We start from the raw sequence: 24,783 nt of genomic DNA on the forward strand, positions 1-24,783 counted from the left end.
GCGGCCTGTGCATGCGCCGGCGCGGAGGGGCCGGGCGAGGTGAAGCGCCATGGCGGCGGCAGCGTGTGGCGGGGAGGCGGCGGCGACGGCGGCCCTTTGCGCCTTCTCCCCCTGCGACCGCCGTTTTTTCGCCATCTCCGGCCCGGATGGGCGGCTGCGGGTGTGGGAGACGGCGAGCAGCCGGTTGCAGCAGGAGTACGTGCCCTCCGCCCACCTCAGCGCTGCCTGTACTTGCCTGGCCTGGGCCCCGCCGGGGGGCCGCCCGCCCCCCAGCAAGGTACGGGGTGTGTGGGGGGGTCTGTGGGGGAAAAGGGGGGTGAGGGGACACACACGCACCAGGGAAGAAAAAGGAGGGGATGGCGGTACCTCGGGCTGTCTCGACGCGTGGCCGCGGCCCGCTCGGCTTCACCCCGCCCTCCCGGCGCCATGTGGCGGAGGGTCGGCGTGGACGGGCGGGCCGGGGAGAGGAGACCCGGTGTCCCGGCGTTGGGGAACAGGAGTGAGGGTCCTGTAGGGGAGGACCAGAGCTTCGCGGAGTTCGGTACGGGATACCACCCCCCCCCAATCCCCGCAGTTCGTGGGGCATGTCCACGCGTGGCGTCCCCCCGGGTGGGGGGGTACGGGGGGGGGCGGGATCCGCTCCCCTCAGAGGAGCATCGCAGGATTGTTGGTTACAGGGCAAATTTCACGTGTCAGTGGGGGAAGCGGCACTGGATGCTTTATTGTTATTTTTTTTAAAAACAAAAAAAGAGGGGACTATCAGCAGAAGCACTGACTGTGTAAAATCATTTGTTTTTCGTATAACCTGCATGGAAGAAGCCTTCCTTGAAGGAGCGAGGTATGTTACTTCATGGCGCATCTCGCCTTCATTGAAAAGGTGATGCTACAGAGCAGGTCGGCTGCTGTGTGTCCACTTAGCTTACGTACAATTCACATTCCAGTAAAGGTAGTATCTTTCCGTACTCCCTTACCATTGTAAGTATTTCCATGCAAGCTGCTACGCTGTCCATCATGTGTCTTCTCGAGCTCAGGAATCCTGCGAGAAGGTTTTCAGTAGCTTTATTCAGAGCAGACATCAGGAGGCTTGGATGTTCTCCACCTTGAATTTGTTTTATTTAAATTCACCTCAGATGAATACTCGACGTGAAAATATCTGGAGTATATACAGTAAGGTACCTTTGCATCCTCTTTATGTTGAAGTAGTCCTTCAACATGTCCTTAGCTAGAACATACCATTTCCTGAGACAGAAAATTATCCCCTGGATAAAGTATGTGAAATCCACCCCCTTTATCATAAGAAGTAGGGAGGGCTTTTTAAAACATCTTCTGGTATATCAATAATTTAGTATATTTGAAATACTGTAAGAGATATTTCAAAACGCTTAACACAGATTACCAATCCAAAGGAAGACAGCATTGTCTCATTTTTCTCAGTTGAGCACCTTAGTCCCTGGACTTTGAAAACTCCCAGAACATTTGAAGACCGTGGCAGAAAGGGTTAGTTTTAGATTGGCCTTAACCTGTTCGTTTGTCATGTAACTTTGAAGAACAAAGAATACACGCATTAGTTGCAGGCCTCTGTAGGTGGTTCTTCACTCTTAAATAAACTGAAGCTGGCATGTGAAAATGGTGTTAATCTATCGTGTGTGAAATAAAACTTGACCTAACATAGTGCACTGCTGTGGTGCTGTTAAGTCAAGCACTGGAGGTTTCTGAGTGGCTTCTAAAACTAAGCCTTTTCTAGAGACCAACCCCTAAAAGCCACAGATGCTCCAATTTAACCTGGTTTAGGGCTGTATGGAAAACAATCAGGCAGCATTTGGCTACCTGTCAGTGCTTTTTAATTATTCCAGTAGTTTGAATGCTGTCCACTGCTTGAAAGTTGGTACGTTTTCAAGTGGACCTGGAAAACATGCCATTTCTTGGAATAATTTTGCCATAAACTTTTATAATTCATTGGTTTGTCTTTAGACTGAACTGAAGAACCAAAGCTGTGATGATTCTGCCAAATATATTTTATTGAATGTGGCTTTTCTGACATTATTTAATCTTTTTTTTTAATTTTTTTATTCCTGGAGAGTTGACATCTCTCTGGATAGTACCAGTGTCTGGTGTTCAGGAGTAAAACTGTGCCAGTAGATATCTTTAAATGGTGTTTGGCCAAGTTACGCCTAAACTAAGTATGGTTTGGACTGCTGCCATATTAATGAAGGCCATGTGTTACAGGGGAATATTAGAAATTAAGTTTGATCTGCAGGCCCTGGAATTGCTGATGCAGTGGTGGCTTATTGGGATGTTCCCTGCACATGTGCTTTGGTAGTGTCAGTGTTTCCTGCTGGTGGTGTTCACCGTCTCCTGCTCCATGAAGTGGTGCCTTGCGCAAGAGTATATGGACTACCGACTGTCAAAATACCTTCTTCCACTTTCTCCCTAATAAGTTGCAACTGCTCCACCATCTTCAACTCTCAAGACTCTTAGGCTTCCCTTCATTTCGGTGTTTGAAGTGCTTTACTTCACACGTGAGCAGCAGAGATTGGATTTCTCTTTAAAAAAACCCAAAAGTCTCATTGTCTGACCTCAAGTAAGAACATTATGGAAAAATATGTGCACACTCCACTTACAAGTAACTTTTAACCACCTCTACTAAATAAAACGCTGTGGTTTTTCAGGCAAAACTGAAGGATTTCTAAATAAACTTGAGTTTCCATAAATCTGGAAAAAAACCCCTCAAAACAAACCAATTAAAAGGAAACTGATACTTGGTATAGTTCAGCTGCTCTGTCCTATCCTATCCATGAAAACAGGGTGCTCTTACATCTGTAAGACCCTGATCCACAAGTGAATTCCACATGGATCTCTACTGCAGTTGGTAGTCTGTCTATGTACTGATCTAATGCAGGGTAGAGAAGATCAATTGATTTTTTTTTTTATTTTTAACACGTTTTTTAGTTCTCATAGTGTTTTTTTTTCTAAATAATCTCCACCGTTAATAGGTGTCTGAATTTTCCACTGGCATTTCTTTCATGCAAAAATTTCTAACAAAATGCCCCACTAGTAATGCTGATTAAGAGTGGTCAGTAAAGAAATACCTGTGAAAAAATAATTGGAAAAACATTCACTGCCTCTGCCTTTCTTGACATTGAAGTAACTGTGGACTTTAGTGGGAATTTTTTTGTATTTTTGCGTTGTTCCAAGGGAAATTTGCCATAACAAACTGAAATGGAGGGTGAACAAATTTTAGTTAAGATTTATGCAAGGGAAGAGAATAAAATCTGTTCTTAATTGTGGTTTTGCTTCACAGTGGGGGTGTGTGGAGTAACTAGTAAAGCTACATAAAGAGCGAAAAGTACCAGAAAACACATAAACTGTACTTGTGTCTCCACTGGCTATGTGGCCCTTGTCTTTGCATGTCAGACAGCAGTTTCAGGATGGCTTAGGTGGCATTGCCGCCAAAAATTTAACTATTTGAGTCTTTTATATTTTCTGAAAACCAGGTTGATTTACTTGGTTGTGCTTTGCAACTGTGGTGGTTTCTCAGCACCTATGTTTTCGTAAAACACTTCTTTACCAGGAAAGCTGGAGCCTAAACAAATGCTTGCAAAAAAACAATGTAGTCTCTTTTCTCAAGAGTCTGCTTTTTTTTTTTGTAAAAGTATCTATATAGCATTTTGGTATTTATTGGCCTAATCCGAAATACTTTTCCTTTCAGAAGGTGTTGTCTGTGTTAAATACAGAGGAAAAGAAAGTCCTACTTCAAAGAACCAAAGTATTTATCCTGCATTGTTAAAATTTTAAATCGTAGTTGTGGTAAAGACCTTCAACTCCTGATTGTTGTATCTCTGGACCCGCGTAAAAATTATTTACATTTGCCGTGTGATGCCTGTTGTATTGCAGATTAGCTACAACACATGGAGCTTTCACAGAGCTGATTGGTCATAGTTTATCAGTCTCCTTTGGCTTCTTCTGGCTGCTCATCAGTGCAAATATATTTGTTGTGTAGAGGAAGCATTAGCTTGTGTATAATTTTTTGTTTTAAAATTGTGGAGCTGTGACATAACAAATGCAAGGAGACTTACCAAAATCCAATTTAAGAACTAATCAGCAGTGTTAGGGATGATTTTTTTTCTTCTGAAGTCCTTGAACAGTTTTTTTTTTTTTCTTTTGTGTGTTTGTGATAAGTTTTATGTGGGATTAACCTAGTGAGAATAAATGTAGTGACTGCTTCTGCCCTCTTTATTTTCATTTTATGTGCTCAAGAGCCAGTTTTATTCCTTCTCTCCTTCCCGGTTATGTGCTCCATTCACCTGTTTTTGGTTAAGAGAGATTAAGTGAAATTCCTCCTTGAAGCGGTTGCTTGATAGCACTTGCGAAGCAAGAGAATGAAGGCTTAAGAATTGCCTGATCATAGTGGGACCTCTGGTACTGACAACAGGACCTGGGTAGAGCACTTGGCTTCAAGTCCGGGTTGCTTCTCTCTGCAGAGCGGAGTAGCACTTTCTTTTTAAGAGGTATTATGAATACTTAATATTTGCAAGACTCTTCTGAATAGCTTTTGAGAAAAAATAAACTGATCGTTCTTGATGAAGCGTTTCCACTTTGTGGATGACGTTTTCTGATTGTGTAGATCTTTGCCTCTGGGACACGAACTCTGTTGAAAACTGAAATGTGGGTTTTTTTTTCTCTCATGTATGTGGTTGTTGGGCTAGCAAAATGGCCTCCACCAAATGTTTCCAGCTGACTCATAGCAACTTTGTTACCTTGTACATGGAGGTACAAGATGATTCCTTAGGTTGCAGTGCCCTTCAGCGTCTTCATTTTGTGTCTTGGCAGAGTTTGTACTGGCTGATTTGATCTCAAACTTACAGGATTAGCTGGTCAGCCTAATTTATTTCATGTTTTCTCTTTTTTCATTTTCCAGGATGGTCCACAGAGGAAAAAACGGAAGTCTGAAGTTGCAGAAGTGGACAAGCAGTTAGATATCATGGCTATTGGTACAGCAGTTGGTAGTGTTTTGTTGTACAGCACAGTCAAAGGGGAATTACAGAGCAAGCTAGTAAGTAATACAGTCTTCATCACATGCTACCAAATACTGATGGTTTCAGTCAGTTTATGCTGTTCTTTCTGCTGTTCAAAAATGGAATAAGCTAACCCAATTATCCAGATTTTTTTTGTTTCTTAAAAAAATGCAAACTTTTCTTTTTTCTTGCGTATGTGGATAGAGATGCAGCAATTCAGGTGCTTGAGAATTTTCAAATTGTGCTTTTTCTATTGTTGGCAGTATGTACACATTGAGAAATCTTGGTTTCAAAGTTAATTCAAGATATTAACATTGTGCATGGGTTTGTTGTTTTGCATTAAAAATAACAGTAATGATGAAATGCCTGACTGGAGAGTTAAGTCCTCCATGGGATTGTCATACCCTCAATTCCTGCGCAGTATTGTGGGAGAGGAGAGCAGGATTGAAGTACTCGTCGATTCTTGGGAAGGTGTCGTGTTGATGTGCTTTTCTGTAAACATACCTCCGTCGTGGAAGCTTTTTGAGCTCTCTCAGCACATTACCTTTTTCAAATGAGATATGCTGGTTTTCATTTTGCCTTTCTCATTGATAACTTCCCTGTTATTCCCGAGTACCTTGATTTTAGTCTTGGGTTATATAACAAACAAAAATCAATCTGTATGAATGACTCTGTGCTATACTTTCAGATGCTTGGGCATGCTTTTGTTTCTAAACTGTTAGTTGTATGTAGGGTGATAAATGTACATGAATTTAGAGAAAGCAATGACTGCTTAAAATCATGATATGTGCAAGTGACACTAGCTAATGAATATCAACTCTGTTTTATGGAAAAGCTGTACTTATACCTGAAAACTGTGAACGATGTAAAGGAATTTGAGGTTAAAATTTACAGTTCCAGTCAGTTTGTAAGCACTGGCAGCTCTCCTATAGGAGCAGGATAGCAGATATTATTTGGCGAGTGCTTTGTTTTTTACAGATAGGTTGAATTAAAAGATTATTCCTGCTAGAGTAAGAGCTGTCACTTTCAGTTGTCCTTATGAAATAGAATGTCTTACTGTGATGTATTTTGTCTTGCTTAAAGCTGATTTGCAGTGACACTTCTGGGAGTAGACTGATCTGGCTGGTGCTGATTCAAATAGTGAAATTTTGTAAACTCCAGGAAATGTTTTTATAAACTATTAAAGGGTATGTTGGAGCTACAGAGATTTTGGTTGTTGAGAGGTGGATGATACCCCTTTGTAGGGTCGTCTGATCTGATTGATAGCTTGCTCTCAAATGCTGAGTACAAAGGGAAGGCCACTCATCTCTGAATGTACTGAAGTGTGCAGGCGCTTAGATGACTGTCAGCAAGGCACCTGTGCTAGCCTTTAGTTTGAGCAAATTTCATACTGTTAGGCAGCCTTGTTTGGCTGCGTCTATAAAAATAGTGGACAGGACAATTTTTTTGTCAACTCTGAACTGCTAGCGCAAGAATTAATTCAATTATTTATGTGTACGTATCAAAAGATGAAATATCTTTGACTTATATAAATGTATATATCTCTAAAACCACATGCACTCTTCAAGTTGCCAATGACTTGAATTTAGCTCTTGAAAGAGCAGCTAGTTCACATTGTTGGTGTGGAAAAGACAGTCTTCATTTATTAATGACTTGACCCTCTCACCTTTTGTAGGATGGTGGTCATGACAATAAAGTAAACTGTGTGAGATGGCATCAAGACAACTGCTGCTTGTATAGCTGTTCAGACGACAAACACATTGTGGAATGGAACACGCAGACCTGCAAAGTAAAGTGGTAAGTGATGCCGGTTTTTGGTCAAATTATTTTGCACTTGCTTTTGTGCTTCCATGTAATGGAAAGACTAGATTAAACGAGTAACTCCGCTGAGAGGGATTTGGGTCCCTCCATGCTAACTTCTAGTGGGACATGAGCTTCCAGTCACTTTTGTGATGCTGAAAAATCCAAATTCTAGAAAATATCCTTGGAAGCTTGGGGACGCAGATACTGGAACACCTCATCCCAATTAAATCAGTTACATGCACCTGGCTTTGCTCAAAGGGCCTTGCTGTGATGATAACCCACTTGGTTTCGCTTACTACTGATGTGCAGTGGAGACAGTTCCACTTGGCTGTCTGAGCGGGCTGCTACTGTTTAAAGTACTGTTGAGCAAAATAGAGCTTAGTGCAGAGTAACAAGATGTCTGGTGTAGGCATTTACTTTCTTTTGTAGTAAAGTCAAACTGTTTTTAAAGTTTAAAGAAGAAACCAAGATTTCTGTTAACAATCCTCGTTATCTTACTTCAATAAAAGCCTAGTATGTGATGGCACTTTGACCATTCTCTTATGCAGTTGTTTCTTTTTCATAACATTTCCCACTGTTGTGTTACTGTTACTGCAGCTCTTGCTAGACATGGTGTGGGCACTGCAGACAGCCCATCATCAATAGCCTAAAATTTCGCTAAAAAAAAGAGATACATCCTTAGGTTGTATTAAGTTGAGACCCTGTCGTAAAGTAGCAGAAGATGGCTGTAAAATCTCCCTGTAGCCTTCTTGTTTTAGGATTGAACACACCGAGTTCCCTTACCATTCCTTTTACATTACATGCTTTAGTCCCTAAGCCACCTTTGTGGCCTGTCGCTGGATTTACTCCACTATGTCAGTGGCTTTCTTGTACTGTCCCAAACCGGACATAGTGCTCAGATGTGTGTTGCACAGAGGAGAGGAATCACTTTCCTTGACCTGCTGACTACGCTTAGTGAATGCAAATCAGTATGCACTTGACTTCATTGTCACAAGGGCTCCCTGCTTACTCATGTTTAACTTGACTGTGAGGACTGCAAGCGTCTTTTCTGCAAAGCTACTTTTTAGCCATTTGCCCCCAGCCTGCACTGGGATTTTTCCATCCCACATGCAGGACGTTACATTTTCCTTTGAGATTCTGACAGCTTCTTTCTCAAGCCTGCTGAAATGCCCCTGAGTAGCAGCACTGACCTCCAGTATGTCAACTGCTCTCCCTAATTCACTATTGAATGTGAACTTGTGTGTGCATTCTGTCCTGTTTTGAGGTCATTAATGAAGACCTGGGCAGTCACTGAGGATATTAAGCAGTATTGGGATGTCCTTAGGGAGGGACATCAGTAACTGGCCACCATCTGGACTTCATACCAGTGATCACAACTGTTTGAACTCAATGATCCAGCCAGATTTTATCCCTCAGAGTCCATCCATTTCGTTTATAGATCTCCAGTTTGGCTGCAAGGACACTGCATGAGACATTGTCATAAGCGTTGCTAAAGTCAAGTTAAATGGCATATGTGGCTCTCCTCTCATCCACCAGGACCATTGTCTTGTTAAGAAGGCAGTCAGGTTGGTTAGGCATAATTTGCCATTTGTAAATCTATGCTGGATGTTCCCAGTCACTTTTTTGACCTTTGTGTGCCTGGAAATGGCTTCCAGGTGGATTTGTTATATAACATTCCCTGTTTTTTTCCTGGATTTTTCTTCTTGTGGATATATTTTGTTGCTCTTTTTTCTTTTTTTTTTTTTTTTTTTTTTTTCCCCAAGTCATCAGAAATTTCTCCTGAGTTCCATGGCCACTCAAAATGATGGTGTCGTCTTGTAATAACACTGGCTTTAGCAGTTCTGGGTGCATCCCATTCAGTCTTAAGGAGCTGCACGTGTTGGATTTTCTGTTGTGATCGCTAATTTGATCTCCCTTTATTATTGTGGGGAATGCTTTGCTCCCTCTGACTCTGGCATTAGGTTTGGGAACATGGGAGGCCCGAGAGACTTTGCTCTTCAGTGCTTTGGCCTTTTCTGTGTACTGAATGTGTCCCTGCACCATTCAGTGGCAGGCCCACGCTTTCCCCAGTGTCATCTTACTGCTGCTCATGTTCTGTATGTAGATGTCCTTTCGTTGGCCTTCATATTCCCTGCTGGTTGGAACACCAGTTAAGCTTTGGGTAATTCTGTCCCTGCATGCCTGGACAGTATTTTTATATTCCTCTGTGTAACCAGTCTCCACTTTCATGTTCTCTGTACTTTTTTATGTTTTTGTTGAGTTAGGAGTTACCCACTTGGCCAAGCCAGCCTTCTGCAATAACTGGTGATTTTCTGCTCTTCAGAATGGACCATTCCATTACCCCTGAATAAGTTTAACTCTGCTCTTTTGAAGTCCTGGGTTGCAGTTCTGCTGTTTACATTGCTCGTTCTTCTTAGGGTCTTAAATTCCATTGTTTTGTGGTTGCTGTAGCTGGAGGTTGTCATCAACCATCACATCCCAGACCAGTTCTTTTTTTTTTTTTTTGAGTACCTGATCCAGTAAAGTACCTTTCATAGTATGGTTCTAAATCACTTGGGTCAAGAAAAGGTCTTCAGCTCTTGCCAGCAATCTCTGGGACTGCCTGTGCCCTCCTGTGCTGCCCTTCTAGCAGTTGCTGGGGTGGTTAAAGCCCCTTAGAAGAACCAGGGCATGGGATTATGGAGATTTATCTGTTTCTTTTTTAATCGGACAATGTATAGCAGATGCCCACCACATCAGCCTTGTTGGTCTCTTCTCATACACCACTAAGTTCTCCACTGGCCCTTTGCCTGTTTCAGAGGAAAGTTCCAAGCATTCTGCTACCCTTTTGTGTGGAGAAACATCTCTCCTTTTTGCCTTCCTGTCATGTCCTTGCTGAAGTGCCTTCCTAAAGGTCCATTTATTGCAGCACTCCTTTCTTGCAAGCTCTGCCACTGTTTTTCTGTGATCCCAGTGAGATCAAAGCTCTGAGGTTGCCTATGGACATCTAATTCACCCTGTTTGCATCCCACAGTGTATGTGTTCATGTGCAAGTACTTGAAATGGGTCCCAGTCATGCTGCTTTCTCAGGAAATGTGAGAATTTTTCCTGTCGTACTTCATCTTGGGTGTTTCCCTCTGCCCCTGTTCCATACTGCTGCTCTTTGGGGAGCTGTGTTTATAAAAGGTGATTAGAGGCATTGTATTCTTTGATTTTAAAGATGGCAACAAAAAGTAATTCCTGGAGTGTGTACATTGAAAGTACACCAGCAATATAATATCATGCTTTTTACCTGAAATTTCTTTGGTCATATTATGAGTCATACCTAAGGTAAGTGAAATGGGAAAGAACAGAAGAAAACACTTCTCTAAAATTTTCCCTAAATTGATGAGATTAAGGAAGAACAAATTATCAAAAATTACTGCTCATGTACATGTGAGATTTCCTGCATTCTTTCACATTAGTCAGGACCTAAAAATGAATCTTCACATATCCCACAGAGAATTCGGGACAGTTGCTTCTGGGGTAGAGAAGTAGCGTTCAACTTCTTTTGATTTGCAGGCTTCTAGGCATTTTCTTCTAGAGGTGTGGACCACTAGATACAGAATTGACTGCTAGATAGGGAATTGAAACTACGTGGCTTTAGGCTTGACTTTCTTAATTACTGTAGAAGTAGTCCATAGAAACACTTCAGGAGGTCTGCGGAGCACACGTTGAAACCTCTGGCAGAGGGACAAGCTGTGGAGGAAGAGAGATTTTTGGAAGAGACAAGACAAAGTGTTGGAGAGAGGTGGTCTAAAATATTCTAGGTGACATCTAGTTTCTCTAGTTGTAGCTTTTTCATGTCTTAAATACTCTGAATACTCAGACGCATTATGTACGTCTCCTTATGCAGCTTCTGGTTTCATGATGTCCTCTCTTTCTTGTAAAATTATATAAAGAGTATCCAAAGTAAAAACTAATGGATTTTTGCTGTGTTTTATACTTGTCAGTCTGGTTTAGATTGGTCTATTTAGGACATTTAAAATACCTTCTTGGGTTTACATTATTAAATGGTTTGAAATTCTTAGTTCTGACCTTTTCTTTGGAAGAGAGTACAAAATCTTGTCATACTCTCCTTAAGGTATAACGTTGTTTCTCAAGTTTGTAGGCAGTAAAACGTTTGGTTTCTATGAAATCTAATCAAAAGTGATAGAGTAAATGAGCTCTGTTCTGGAAGACAGGAGAGGAGCTGGCTGCTTGGGCGTGTGAAAGTTATTTGGAAGTATTTCCAGAGCAGCTGTTCACAGACAAAATGCGATGGGTTGCAGGGTACTTCCGAACTGTAAAGGGTTTCTGTTAATGCTTTCCTTGCAATTTTGTCCTGTGAGAAACAGGCTCCTTCAAAGCAGATGCAAGCTTTCCAAGCTTTCCATGACAGCATCTCTCTCTTTTTTTTTTTTTTTTTTTTTCTTTTTTTAAATAGTGCTTTTGAACCATATTATTGTTGGTGTCATTGACAGACTTGGGAGGAGGGCGAGGAACTGAATGGGCCTTGAAACTCCTAATTTTAATGTTGAGAAGGCCTTCCTGAATGGGTTGGTGTAAGCTTTTTGAATTATGGTGCAAAGAGAAGTCTTGAAATGGTATGGCTCCTCTTACCCTATTTTGAGTAGCAGAAAAATTTGAGAGAGGAATTCAGAACAGAATAGGCAAATATTAAAAAAAAAAATAAAGTCAACAGTTCAGTATTAAATAGCTTCGCATTTTTGAGCTGCTGTATTTTTGTGTAAGCTAATTTGAAGGAGAGGAGCAGAAATAGAATAGCTTTGGCCTCATCTTTGACTATTTAAATTATTATTTTTTTAAAATAATGTTTCTTTTAAATTTTCCAGCATGGTTGATGTGCATTTTGAGATTATGCTAATGAATACTGTTTTTCCTATTTCTCAATCTTTCTCCCTTTGGACAAAAACCCTCCATCCAAATTCTAGCAAGTGGAAAGGTGACAATAGCAGTGTTACCTCTCTATGCATAAGTCCAGATGGGAAAATGCTGCTGTCAGCCGGTAGAACTATAAAACTGTGGGACCTGGAGACCAAAGAAGTCTACAGAGTAAGTAACTTTGTTAAACTAGATGCGAAAAAAATTGTTCTTGATTGGTGACATTACATATCTAGTGTCTCCTGATAGGACATCTGAAAATTTCACTGAGTGTGAGGAGACAATTGGCAGTTTTGGGATTGCTGGAAGCTGTTGCTGTGATGATACTCTCAACTGTGGTTTCAACTTGCTGAGAGTTGAATGAGGACATTAAATTCCTTGGCTGTGTCTGAGCATGCTACCAGCACCCTTTCTCAAGCCTGTAGCAGAAAGATGGATGCTTTTCTTTTTCAGTTGGTCCCTTTCTGATACCCTCCTAGCAGCAGAGCTCAGTTCACCGTAGTGCTAGTTGCTGCTTGCATGGGTTTGCACGTGAGCTCCCTGACTTAACATGAGTCCATCCTTGAAGCCTTTAGGTTTCTTTGCTAAGCTTCATGTAACTGGTGGCATTATCAGTTTTGTGGTTGGAACAGTTGGAAGCCATAGGAGCAGACCCCTTGTTGTTTCCTGAGCAGAGCTCAGACATGAGCAAATTACTATGTTTTAGCTGTTCCGTGAATGCAGACATGTTCTCTTGTCTTCTAGCTGATAGGATGCAGCTAGTCTCTGAGAGTAACAGCAGTGCAGGTGGATGTGATTTCTTTTGCATGAACTTAGTCCTAGGGAATTTGCCTTTGATTCCCCGTTTAACTTTTAAAATTCTGATAAATATATGGAGGGTCAGAATAAGTTTCCTTGAAATACAGAAATGCAAGGAAGCTGATCACTAGTAAAAAAATAGTGAAATGTCCTTAGTAACACTTGAATCTTTCCTAACCTTTGCTAACTAATGTTTTAATTTTTGCCATATGACCGCTTATGGCAATCACTGATTTTTTTTTTTTTCCCTCTTAGCATTTCACAGGCCATGCTACATCAGTGTCATCATTAATGTTTACCACAGTGAAACCTATGAATGAAAATAAGCCCTTTGATGGAATTACAGGGCTTTATTTCTTGTCTGGAGCTATACATGACCGATTACTGAGTGTATGGTATGTAAGCTTTTCATAATTTGTAACTTTGATTATGATCTCTATTGAGGATAGATTCAACACGTTCTGTGATTAAACAGAAGGTTAAGCAGAAGGGGCACTCTGGAGAAATGCAGTGATGATCTCTTAAATAGTGGTTTCAACTCACTGATTGTTGAATGAAGATGTGAATTTCCTTGGCTGTGTCTGAGCATCCTTCCAGTTGCCATTTGAATTGCTAGTGTATGCCAAGAACATAGGCTTCCTTGTTCTTTGTACTTACTGTAAGGTTTATGCTGCTCTCTTGTTAAATTTCACTTGGGAGTTACTTTGCACTTGGAATTTAGAACACTTTCTAGGTGAAAGCTGAAATTACAGCATGAGTATTTTTGGGTGGAGCAGGTACCACCACAGTCACTGGTGATTTATAGGCTTTATAATGTTTTTCAGATGCAGAGGGTGCTGTTGGTGCTATGGTAAATAACGTGTGCTGTTTGTCTCTTCCAGGCAGATCAGGTCAGATAGGAAAGAAAAGAATGCTGTGATGTCTTTCACAGTAACAGATGAACCAACTTTTATTGACCTGACTGTATCAGAAGTCAAAGAAGAGGTAGGAGCAATAGTTTGTAACCAGACATGTTCAACAATTGTCAGTTGTCACATCAAGTTCCTTGTAAGGGTGTAAAGAAAGAAGCTTGGTTTGTATTTCAGTTCTGTTATGCAGAGGTCAGATCTGACTGCCAGTTCATGGGTGTAAGGATATTACAGGTGCATTTATAAAGCTGATAGTTTGAAATACTAATTTTCAAAGCTACTAAGTGCAAATTCAGTGTTTTCATCAGAAATTTTGCTTGTGATGGTGGAAATGTCAGTTGTTTCCTATTTAGAACAAGTTTAGTAATCAAAATTGTTGTTAGAACTGTCAGTAAAAAAAACACAAAAAAAAAATCTTATTTTTTTCTGATGTCAAGTAGCTCTGGCAGTGTAACTGTATTGTGAATTAGCCAGCCTTTAATGAGTTACAGTAGCAGGTGCGTTCTCCCAAGTCTCTTAATTTCAGCAAGTACAAGTCTTTCAAAGTAGTTGTCTTTTGAAAAACGTCTGCATGTGCAACATGCTCACAAATTGTTTCAGTAATTATTTAAAACATCTTTCTCCTGCTGCCTTTAGATTCCTTTTCTAAAAACTATTTCACGCTGTATTTTCTAATGTCTCCTGTTGTGCCCTCTTATTGCATGTGTTTGAGTTTAGAGTATTCTGTAATGTACACTTGTCATTTAATTGCTCAGGGTATTCATCTCAGTTTCTTTCCTCTAAGCATATTTACAAGGTTGGCGCTTTTGTAGACCCGTGCCTCTAGGCAGGTTGGGTGCCATATTTTTGGAACTTTGCTGCTTATGATGACATATGTCTGCAACTGTGCAAACTGTTCAAATTTGTGTATATCAGTAACAATACAGTAAAGTACAGTCTTTTTGTCTCCTAATAATTGTACTAAATGTTCCTGAGATGTTAGTGTCTTTGATATTCCTTACTGATTTAGTTATCTCTCTAATGTGTTTAGTTACTGAAAAAAGTCAAGTCGTAGCCATGCAACTGTCTCTTGATGTCCTGTATTTATGGGAGGTTTGTCCTTTGATCTAATTAAAATCTTCTACTGTGCCTTCTTTCAGCCTGTGAAGTTAGCAGTTGTGTGCAGAGATGGGCAGTTGCATTTATTTGAACATATCTTAAATGGGTAAGTTAGTATTCATCCTGCGGGTCTCTTTGGGAAAGGTCTGGGATTGCTGTAAGGCAGAGTTCAGGCTTGTCATGCTGCTGCCTTTAAGCTCTTGCATCTGTTCACAAACCAGGTTCCAGTTGGTTCTTTGTCTTGGGTTACTAGACGCATTTTTGGAGAACGTATTGGGGGCTGTGCAGCACTTTGGTATTAAGTATTGCTTTGGCCAAGATTTTGTGTGTCTGTACCTCATCTTTACTGTAGTAAAAGGTGTAAACTGGCTGAGTTTGCTGACGACCTGCTAATGAAAGGTGCTTAGTTGTGCAAGATATGAAGTGTTTAAGCTAGAACTCTTGGAATTTTTTCATTCCTTTTTTTTTTTTCCAGTTATTGCAAAAAACCCTTAACGTCAAACTGTACTATCCAGATAGCAACGCCTGGAAATGATGGGGACTCCACACCAAAACCAGTCCCTATTCTAGCAGCTGCGTTTTGCTCAGACAAACAGTCTCTGCTGCTTGTGTATGGAAACCTCTTGCAGCCCATCATAGAGAAAGTGGTATGTAAAACTTAGTGGAGAGGTTTTACATTTTGTAATATGGATTGCATACTGCTCTTAGTTGGAGGGATAGTTGGAGGACAAAGCTTATTCCTTCCTCCTTTTCTGAGAGCTGTGACTGTTCCACCTGAGCAGTTTGAAATGCGATTTGTATTCTTCCATTCTTTCAATTAAAAATACAGCTTGACATTGCTGGCTGTTTTTTGCCATTTCAGCTATTACTGAGTTAGGCCATTGAAACTGGTTTTAATATTGTTTTGGTTTACCTTTGTGAGCTGCTTTGGAGAGCATAGAGATCTGGTAACAAAAGGCAGATATGCAAAGCAGCTGCTCTAGAGTGAAAAAAAGTTCATTATACCTCTGGTATTTGTTCTCATCTTTCAGTAGCATAACAAATCACAGGGGTCAATCTCAAACATATTAACTGGTTTTGTTCCTGTCCTTCTAGTCTTTGAACACCCCTGAATCCCATGTATGCTTGATAAGGGACGTCCAGAAAGCGTTGTCACTTAGAACAGATGTTGCTGTAACCAAGGTGAGCTTTGCGTGAAATGCGATTTTTATTGCTTCTCCTGTTTTACTTTGGAAATGGTAGAATTCACTGCTCTCTTCTAAGATGCGGTTGGGTTTGTGGATGGACCTGCTCAGGGCTGCAGTGGTAGCTACAGATGTCCATAGCACTCAGGCGTGTGTGGGTATAGTGTGCTTCGTGGCTGCTGTGTGTCCTAGTATGCTCTCACACACAGTTACCCTCCTGTAGCTCATAGAATGTCCTGTTCTCAGCAGGTCTGCTTGATAGACGGGACTGGCTGATGTTTTCTTTTCTGATTGAGATCAGTCCTTCCCCTAGCCTCTGTCAGTTTGGACAGCCTCTTTGACCCTGGTGGTTTGGGGTGAGGTTGGGATGGCTTTGCGTTACAGTCTAAAATGTAATGGAGCCTTAAAGGGCATGTCCGTTTGGCTCTTTCTGAAGGTGGCCCTGACATGTTCCTACTCACAGGGATATGGCACCTGGGAATGAGAGCTTGACGCTTAGGTGGCAGCAGTGTCCACTGAGGCCACTTGCCACTGTTTTCTCTCACGCAGGATCCCCTCGGGGTTTAGAGACAGGCTGTGAAGTTCTTAATCAGTGTGCATATTCAAGGCCTTGAAGAATGGAAACGCTTGAAGTATCAGTGAAGTGAGCAGACAAGTTTTCTTTCTGCTGTTTTTCTAACCTTCAAGTTACCTACTGGATCTGGCGCTCCATCAGCCAGGCGGGGTTTTGTGCTGATTCCTCAGTCCTGGAGCTGGTCTGTGGCAGAGCTGAAATGCAGTGAGAGGTGTAGGAACTCCCTGGCATGCAGTGATGATACCCATCTTGGTTTCGCTTTTTGCTGAATTCCAGTGAAGACGAATTTCTCTTGGCTGTCTGAGCATGCCTTGTGGGGAGAAGGTCAGTGCTTAGTGTGGTGAGCAAAGGGGCTAGTATTTTAACACCACTGTTCTTCTATGGTAAAATTCTTGAGCCACAAAATCAATTTTTTTTTTTAGTTTTAAACACAGAATGTGGAAGTTGCTTTCCTCGCTGTGGTAAATTATATTTGTATCACTTCAGTGGGCACCCAGCAGGGCTCCCACAAGTAATTTGGGCAGGTACTTCAGAAAAAGGCCCACATAAAAGCGCTGTGGTTAAAGAAGTGTTCTGGAAGTAGCAGGTAGCATTCTTGATAACCTGGAAGTAGCATACTCCCTTACATCCTCTGTGGGTCAGGGGAGCCCTTGGTTATTAAATATATTACCTTTAAAATTCAATCTCCTTTGTGTTTATTGAAGATGGATACCAGAGTTTGGTATAACCTAATGTTGCTGTGTTTGTCACTGTGATCATAGTCAAATTCAGACTACTGAGTTCTGCATCTGAGCAATCCCTAGAAGAAAATCTGTGATGCTGAAGTGAATAGTAACTACCTTTTACTGTTACATTGTGCTGCTGTTCGTGATCAGTTCTTACCTTCCAGTGGAAGCTGAATTAATCTGCGTGTGGTTTATGGGCCTGACTATTAGTACACATGGTATCTATTGCTAGCACACATCCAAATATTTGTTGTTGGATACAAACACTTAGTTTGATGAGTGTTATGGAACAAACTTGTAAGAAAAATGATTCACAGGTGATTCCAAAGACATTGTTACTTTAGTTAATTACAAAAACTAGCTGACTGTTGTTTGAGGTTATTTGCTTTTAAAAACATAGGATTTTCCTAATGTTTTTATCAAGAAAATGGGTTGTGGCAGACTGGTTTTACTGTGTACGTGAATGTCTTGGAATAAAATCAGTATTTTAAGTTGTAAGAAAGCTCAAGATAAAAGCAATTAATGCAAATGTGGTTATCTTTGTCTACTAGGTAAAGACGCCTGTAGTGAACTCGGACACCAAAGTTCTAGTACCTGGCGTTCCAGGACATAGTACAGCTGTCAAAACTCCATCCTCAGGAAAGGAAAAAAAGAAAAACAAGAGGAAACCAGGAGAGACAGAGGTAAAGTGCTTCCTCTGTTAAACACAGCAATAATGGAGAAACTAGAATAATAAATCATCATTGTAACTTCTTTAGATGAACTTGAACTTGCTTTGCTTGGTGTGGAAGCAAGGTTAATGATACCATCTTTTTGTATGAAAGAGAACTCCCTCTGCTCAAAACCTTTTCCGCATTCAAGCCCTGTGTGCCTTGCCCATAGTTTTGCCATGTGCCTGCAGAACTTTGTCACAAGCTTGTGTCTGTCCCTCTGTGCTAAGGTATATTACTGCTTTTCAGTCAAAACTTCATCTTCTCTCCTTTTCTCAGGCTATTCTGTCAGTACATTTTAAAGAATATGCAAAACTTCCGTTATTTTCCAGCAGAATCAGAGGGAGTGCTGTAGGTTAGGTACTTTGCTTTCAGCTGATGTTTCTGAGAAACTGCACTGAAACAGCACCGTCCTTGTTTACCATCTGCAGGAAAGCATTGAAGAGCGCCTAGAGGCATTGGATATTGATGTGAGCAAAGTAAAAACTCCAGGTGGCCTTCCACAAACTGATAGCTTCGCGGTACTTTTGGTTCAAGGCTTGGAAAGCAACGATGCAGAAATCTTAAATGTAAGTGTTACAAGATCATTGTGTGCTGTTTAATCTGCTCCCTGAGACTTGTGGGGAGCCTTCCTGAAAGCCGGGGAGGCTGAACAGTCAAGAACCTGCTGTTCCTCCCAGCTGCTTTTTGCTGATTTGCTCCTCAAGGCAGTGGTATTACAAATGATAGTAGTGGTATTACTTTTTTGTTATCTGCCTTGCTTTTGGAGTCGTGAACTTTGAGGCGCTTCTGTTTATGATAAATTTGTTATGTCACAGTTCAGATGTTTTACAAGCGATGTTACTAATGCAGCCATCTTCCCTTTAGCTTGAGCTGGAGCATTACCTATGCTTAGTCTCCTGAGTGTGTGGTTTCCAAGTAGATACTGTTTGAAAAATGCGTTGATGACAACAGTTCCACTCGAAAAGCATACTGTTGCACTAGGAGGAAATAATAGTTCTGGGGCAGGAAGACGAAATCTTTGGAATTTGATGCTGAATAGAAATTACCTGTCACAGATACTGGTGAAAGGCATTTATTTACCGAAGACAAGCACAGAAAATAGCAAGGGAAATTTTAATGTGCCTGTGAGGATTTGTTTGTAGCATGGGGTGTGTGGGCTAGAGGCAATGCTAGATTGTTATGGATGGGTTAATCAATAGTCTTATCTTGTTAATTGTAGCTGACTTGAAAGATGGAACACCTTTTCATAGTAAATCTTCTCTTACTTGTTATCCTCAGCATACAAAGATAGTGGAGTAGAAAAAGATTTAAAGCAAGGAATTTTTGGCTGTGCTCATTGCTTATACACGTGTTAAAACTGTATGATTCTCTGATCATGTTTTTTCCATTTTAACAGAGAGTGCTTAACACAAGAAAGGAAAATGTAATAAAGAACACAGTAGCCAGAATGCCTATACATGCTGTCATTCCACTGCTGCATGAGGTAGGAGGGACTGCATTTCTCGTACTGTCATACAAGCCATGTTTGATTTGCCTTCTAGCTGGGGAAAATCCAGGATTTGTCTCTATTTTTACCAAAGAAATTCGTTTGGTAGTTTTACAGGACAGAAATTGTTCTTAATTTACGCTCTTATCTTCTCTGGCTGAAGCGTAACCAAAGGACAAACTGCCACTGTCAAAGCCAGGAAGAGCATTAGATTATGTAATATTATCTTAAATGATTATGTGGGAAAAAGAAAAGGAAGCGGTTAAGCTAAAGCTTGTTTAATCTGTGCCAAACAGTTACCACTACAGCTTCTTTTAAACTATTAAAATGGATGATAATTTGAAACATGAAAATAGCAATGTTAGCCAGAGCAAGTTTTATGTGCGTAAATATGCTAGATACTCACGCGAAAGAAAGAAAAATAGAATACGTACTTACAGCAGTAAGTTTAGATAGCACTTGGAAATTGAGGGGCAATTTCTTTCCTCTTTTGAAGATAGCTCAGAAGCCCCGTTGCTATATTTAAGCTTGGTGACATCACTTAGTAGTAATTTTAAAAGGGATTTTGCTTCTGAACTGCTTGAATAAGCAGCAATATTAAATAAAAATCTCTATTTGGACAGAAATATTTTAGTGATTAGCCTTATCTAGACATTACTTGGTTCAAACTGAACATCAATTAGTTGCTCTTGTTATGTGAATGACATTCTGTAACATAAGTTAGTGGTTAGATTTCTCATGTATTTTAATGTGCCACAAGTAAGACTTCATTTTTACTTGTGGTACTAATCTTAACTGAATTATGCAGATGGCCAGATTTTGAATGGTTAGACTTCCTTTAAGCACGTGTTGTGACACCTTCTTAGACTTATGTTAATGAGATGCAGCTTTTCTTCTCTAGAACCTTTGTCAGAGAATCTAAGTGCAAGTGTTTGACTATATAATGTCAGTGGATGGAGACATCTTCATGTAACTGTCCTCTCCACAGCTTGAGATTTGTTTTGTGAAGTAGTCTTTGCCTGATGCTCCCTTCACTTGTTTCCCTGACCTGTCTACCTTGTAACAGCTTGCTCTACTAAGCATATACACAGAGACATACAAACAAAGGGATCTCCTTCTCCTTATTCCTGCCAGCTTTAAGTTTCTCTGGATACACTGCCTGTTAAGAGTTCCAGTTTTATTATAATAATGAACTTGCAGAAGCTGAGTTTATCAGCCTGCATGTAGGATGGTAAAGCCAGCAATGTAATATTCTGGATCCTGGCAATCGTTAATCCTAGCAAACTTCAAACGCCTGGAGATCTTTCTGCGCCAATATTGGGACTATCACATGGGTGCAGTGTTGGATTTTAAAAGTCATTATGTGTTTGTTACTTACTGCTGACTATTTTTGTCCTTTTAGCTTACGAAGAGATTGCAGGGCAACCCATACAGGTAAGAGACAACTCAACTACAGTTTAATTCACCTGAAACTTTTCTAGTGTGTGCGTTGTGGTCCCTCACTCCATTTATGTGATTAATTTCCGTAATAACTGTTAACTACAATGCAGTATCTTGAGGTAAAAATTCTCACCTCATTGTGGGTGCAAAGAGGAGCTTTTATTAAGATAGTGCTTTGCCAGGATGGCTGAAGTGAAATTAAAATGGGAAAGGGTACCTGAAATGAGCATATAACCCTGAGAAAAGTATCTGAAGTCCCAGAATATTGACCCTGCGGACCTGATCATTATGTAAAATAAAATAACTATCAGATGTATAGCTTTTTTGGTTTAATTATCAAATATATTTAGACATCTCCTGGTATTGTGTCTAACTAATAACAAAACCATCTCTTCCTGCCCCTGTACGCTTCCCTTATCTCCCCCCCTAGTCTTTTTATATTGCTATAAGGATAGCTTTGCTGAGACTAGCTGTCCTTAATTGTGTTGGTTTTTTTTTTTTAAATAAAAATTCCCTCATTGTAAGTGGAGAAAGAAGTAGCATGCTTTGATCTCTTTATGCATTGAAACCTCTCATAAAAGATGTCAGAAACAGACTCTGAACACGTCTAGTTTAATCCCTCATTTAAATGTCTGTTCTTTTCCTAACAACTAAATTACATAGCTATCTCATCTGGATAGCCAAATTGTTATATTTCCATCTGCATTTATCTTTTTATATAATGAAAGAGGAGCACTTTCTATACAACCGTTTAGAATCCAGAATGTGAAATGGGTGTTTCTCAGCCAGTATCTCTGATATAACTTATTTTTCTTTTTCAGTGCCTCACTAATGGTTCGATGGCTGAAGTCTGTTTTTACTCTACACGCATCCTACCTTTCCACAGTAAGTATTTTACATTAATGCTAATGCACATAACTAAAACTAGATTTAAATGTTTACACATAAGTATGTTCCTCCTTCAGGAATCAGTCTCCTGCTCTCCACATGTGACAGTGCCCAAATCAATGTACAGAGGGCTATACTTCTGCCACTTTTGCTGAATTGCTGCACATTGGTTATAAATTGTTTGTCTTAGCCACTCATGACATAATTATAGTCATCCCGAAGTCAAAGCAAGATAAGTTATGTCATCCCTGTGAGAGTTACGGAACAAAGCTACCGTCAAAGAGTAATCTTGCCTGTGTTGCTAAATCTTACAGAATTATATTTGCCTTGCTGTTGTAGTGCTTATCTTGAGCCTATCTTGGGCATGGCTAGATTTATGAGGTAAAGGTGGGCCAAAGTTGGCAGGGTAGTAAGTAATGTCATAGCTTATGGATTGAAGTCCAGCCTTATCTTAAAAGTGATGGATAAATCACTCTTGCGCAGGTAAGAAAAGGGCATTTTGGCACTGTTAGTCCTTTCTTCCATTTATTGTAGGAATTCTGTGTGTCAAAACTTGCACATGTTGCTGATGCTGCATCTGTACACTGGTGTATATTCAGTTCCCATTTAAACAGCTTTCGGAATAGTGCTTCAACACCTACATATGTCAGTGGCTATGGAAAGGAAAAGTAGTATGAGAATTGCCGTGTTTTGAAAGTAGATGTGTTTCTAAACATGGCCTAAATGTTAGTTGATCCGACTGCAGGTGGTTTCTGTGAACCCTCATCTCTCCCTTCTGTTTAGAATAATGTGAGCAAGGACTATTTGCCTCAAACATACAAAGGTCATGTAAAAACTTAAAAAGAAGACATTTGTGACGTGTTGGTCAACAGTTTTGGTTTTCTTTATCCCTCTCTTCTCCCAAGTTGCCAGACCTTATTCCTCAGCTGGGAATGCTATACCAGCTAATGGAGAGCAGAGTAAAAACTTTGCAAAAGCTTTCCCGTCTTCATGGAAGACTCTTCATTCTTGTCACCCAGGTGAGTTCCAACTAAATCACATGGGATGTGTGGAAGAAATATTGTTTGCAGACTTAAACTCCTGTTGTGATTACATCTGATGGGGCCTGTCATCGGGAACTTAATACAGCTGCTGTGCAGCTAGACTGATAACACTCAAAGCAGTACCCTTAATTGACTATCTAGTCAGTCCGTGCTCGCTGGAAGCATTACACGTTTTTTCCTGCCAAATGTGTCTACTAACCCATAGAGTTTTAAAGGGGAATAAATAGGAGGTACTGGGCCACTTCTGAGCAGACACCTCTAAAATTTTACTTTGTCCTTCATACTTGTTCAGCTCTTAAGCTACTACTATAAATGAATTAATGCATGTTGAACTTGATGTAGACTTCGTTTACATTGTTTTGTTGACTTTTAAGGTTGTGATATATGATTGCATCTAAAGCTAATCTGCAAATTCCATTCAGGTTGCAGCGTCGGAAACAGTTCAGGATGTAACTGAGGTTAATCAGACTGCAAAGCTTGTATATGAGGATGGTAAGTGGTGTATGCTAGGTGTAGCTCCGCTCCTGAATTCACGTAACACACAGTATTTGATGGCCGTTCATCATATTCCTGTGCTCATCTGTTAGTGTACAATCTGCAAGAGGGTTTTTTTGGGAAGTCCATGGCAGGGAAGTCAGTGGTTAATGATGTGGCCGTTTTGTAGTTGGTCGATCCTTCCTTCCTTCCTTCCTTCCCCTCCTGTTATTTTTTTCATTCCCTCCCATTCTTGCTTCACAAAATAAAGAATCGGTTAATTGGAAGTTCAATATGCTGCTTAACTGGCAACCTCAAATTTCTAGTGTTAGCTGCCCTTCTGCTAAGGTAGATCCAGTCAAGGCACTTTTACGTTTGGGTCAGCAGGACGTCAAGGTAGTGGATGTCACTGTGTGTCCATGTACACTTCAATTTTGCCTTTTTTTCTACTGCAGCTTCATACTGTATAATCGTAACGGAAGTGACTTGTTTCTAATTCATGTTGATCAACCAAATATTCAGGTCGAATTAGTTTTGGAATTGAAATAGCATAGTTTGGAGACTTAGCAGCATGTGGTGTTGGGCTTTGTTTGCACAATGACATTTTAAAGTCTGCTCTCGAGATTGAGGGATTGTTTTCTCTCTGCAGAATCGTCGGAGGAGGAAGGCTCAGATGATGAGATGATTGCAGATAAAGACTCTGATGTAAGTGGAGTTGTATGGGATCTTCTCCCATTTGCATGTAATAGAAATGGTGTCACTGTCAAAGGTTCAAACGTTCCTGTTTGTTTTTTCCCCAGGAAAACTGGGATGAAGATGAAGAAAAAGAGGAGCAATCTGATGAACAAGACATGACTGTTGAAAAAGAAATCAATGGGGATTCTGATTTGGAACCAGAAAACGAAAGCGAAGAAGAATAACAGCACGAAAGAATACTTTTAACAGTTTAAACCCGTGGGCCACCAAACTGTCTAATTCTGGATCACCTTGTGGAAAGATGCCATATTTGCATATAGGGAGTGCAGGCTCATGCACGGCCTGTGTGCAGAGGCACATGTGGGGCACTGTGCGTTTCTGAATCCAGAATGTTTAACCATGCCAGCCTTCTCTCGCCCTATTTCCCTGCGCTTACTTATAGAAACATTTCTTCCACCTCATGGTCAGATTATGCCTGTCATGTGGACATGCATTTGTATCTCAAGTGAAATAAATCTGCCACCGCTGTTTGTGTGGTAAACTTGGTTCAGCTTTACATTGAATTTGTTTCAAATGTTCAAGGATCAAAGACAACCGGTCTCTACCTTCTTTCCATGCTTCAGTTAGCAATAGCAAGTGGACATCCTGCTGCATTTTTAAAAAAAAAAAAAAAAAAGAAAAAAGGAAAAAAAAAAGATATTTTTGTAATATTTAAAATCTCTACTGAATTTCTTTTCTTCCCACCCCCCTTATTGGTTTAGCCATGCCTTGGCAGCATCTAAATGCCAGCGTGACTTAAAAATGGCTTTTTCTTTTTTTTTTTTAACAAATTTGAACTCAAGACTTTTCTATGTATAAATCAATGACTTTTCTTGTGCTTCAAAAGAACATTAGAATTATCACTGGCTCCTAATTTTGTTTTAATGGAGGCTGTATATAAGTTTAATGCTAACCCAGAGGACAGACTTCGTGGAATTGGGTGGCGAGAGGGGAGTAACGCAGGGGAAAAGAGAAGGTGAATGCTTGTGAATACGTA

The 24,783-nt window shown here is 40.4% G+C and overlaps 1 protein-coding gene and 4 non-coding genes across 6 annotated transcripts; all 5 read left to right on the forward strand.

The window, feature by feature from the left end:
• The first annotated feature begins 25 nt into the window (after positions 1–25).
• WDR43 (WD repeat domain 43) lies at positions 26–24,303 on the forward strand. Of its 2 annotated transcripts, none has more exons than XM_063328129.1 (18): positions 26–277; positions 4,919–5,053; positions 6,691–6,812; positions 11,771–11,891; positions 12,774–12,913; positions 13,400–13,502; positions 14,566–14,630; positions 15,000–15,171; positions 15,620–15,706; positions 17,559–17,690; positions 18,149–18,286; positions 19,117–19,203; positions 20,609–20,640; positions 21,468–21,531; positions 22,440–22,553; positions 23,000–23,069; positions 23,701–23,756; positions 23,852–24,303. In XM_063328129.1, exons 1-18 carry the CDS (start codon positions 50–52, stop codon positions 23,969–23,971), a joined length of 1,986 nt encoding a protein of 661 aa, XP_063184199.1. In that variant the 5' UTR covers positions 26–49; the 3' UTR covers positions 23,972–24,303. The 2 variants fall into 2 exon arrangements, with proteins under 2 accessions (XP_063184199.1, XP_063184200.1); XM_063328130.1 differs by lacking the exon at positions 26–277 and adding an exon at positions 4,222–4,508.
• On the forward strand, positions 7,081–7,158 carry LOC134514026 (small nucleolar RNA SNORD53/SNORD92). The gene has a single exon (XR_010070613.1). It is a non-coding gene; the product is annotated as a small nucleolar RNA SNORD53/SNORD92 (small nucleolar RNA).
• Positions 12,033–12,116, forward strand: LOC134514027 (small nucleolar RNA SNORD53/SNORD92). The gene has a single exon (XR_010070614.1). It is a non-coding gene; the product is annotated as a small nucleolar RNA SNORD53/SNORD92 (small nucleolar RNA).
• Positions 13,024–13,107, forward strand: LOC134514028 (small nucleolar RNA SNORD53/SNORD92). Its single transcript, XR_010070615.1, has one exon. It is a non-coding gene; the product is annotated as a small nucleolar RNA SNORD53/SNORD92 (small nucleolar RNA).
• On the forward strand, positions 16,512–16,590 carry LOC134514025 (small nucleolar RNA SNORD53/SNORD92). Its single transcript, XR_010070612.1, has one exon. It is a non-coding gene; the product is annotated as a small nucleolar RNA SNORD53/SNORD92 (small nucleolar RNA).
• Positions 24,304–24,783: the final 480 nt, after the last annotated feature.

This window comes from Chroicocephalus ridibundus, chromosome 3 (genome assembly GCF_963924245.1).
Source record: "Chroicocephalus ridibundus chromosome 3, bChrRid1.1, whole genome shotgun sequence".
NCBI classification, from domain to species: Eukaryota; Metazoa; Chordata; class Aves; order Charadriiformes; family Laridae; genus Chroicocephalus; species Chroicocephalus ridibundus.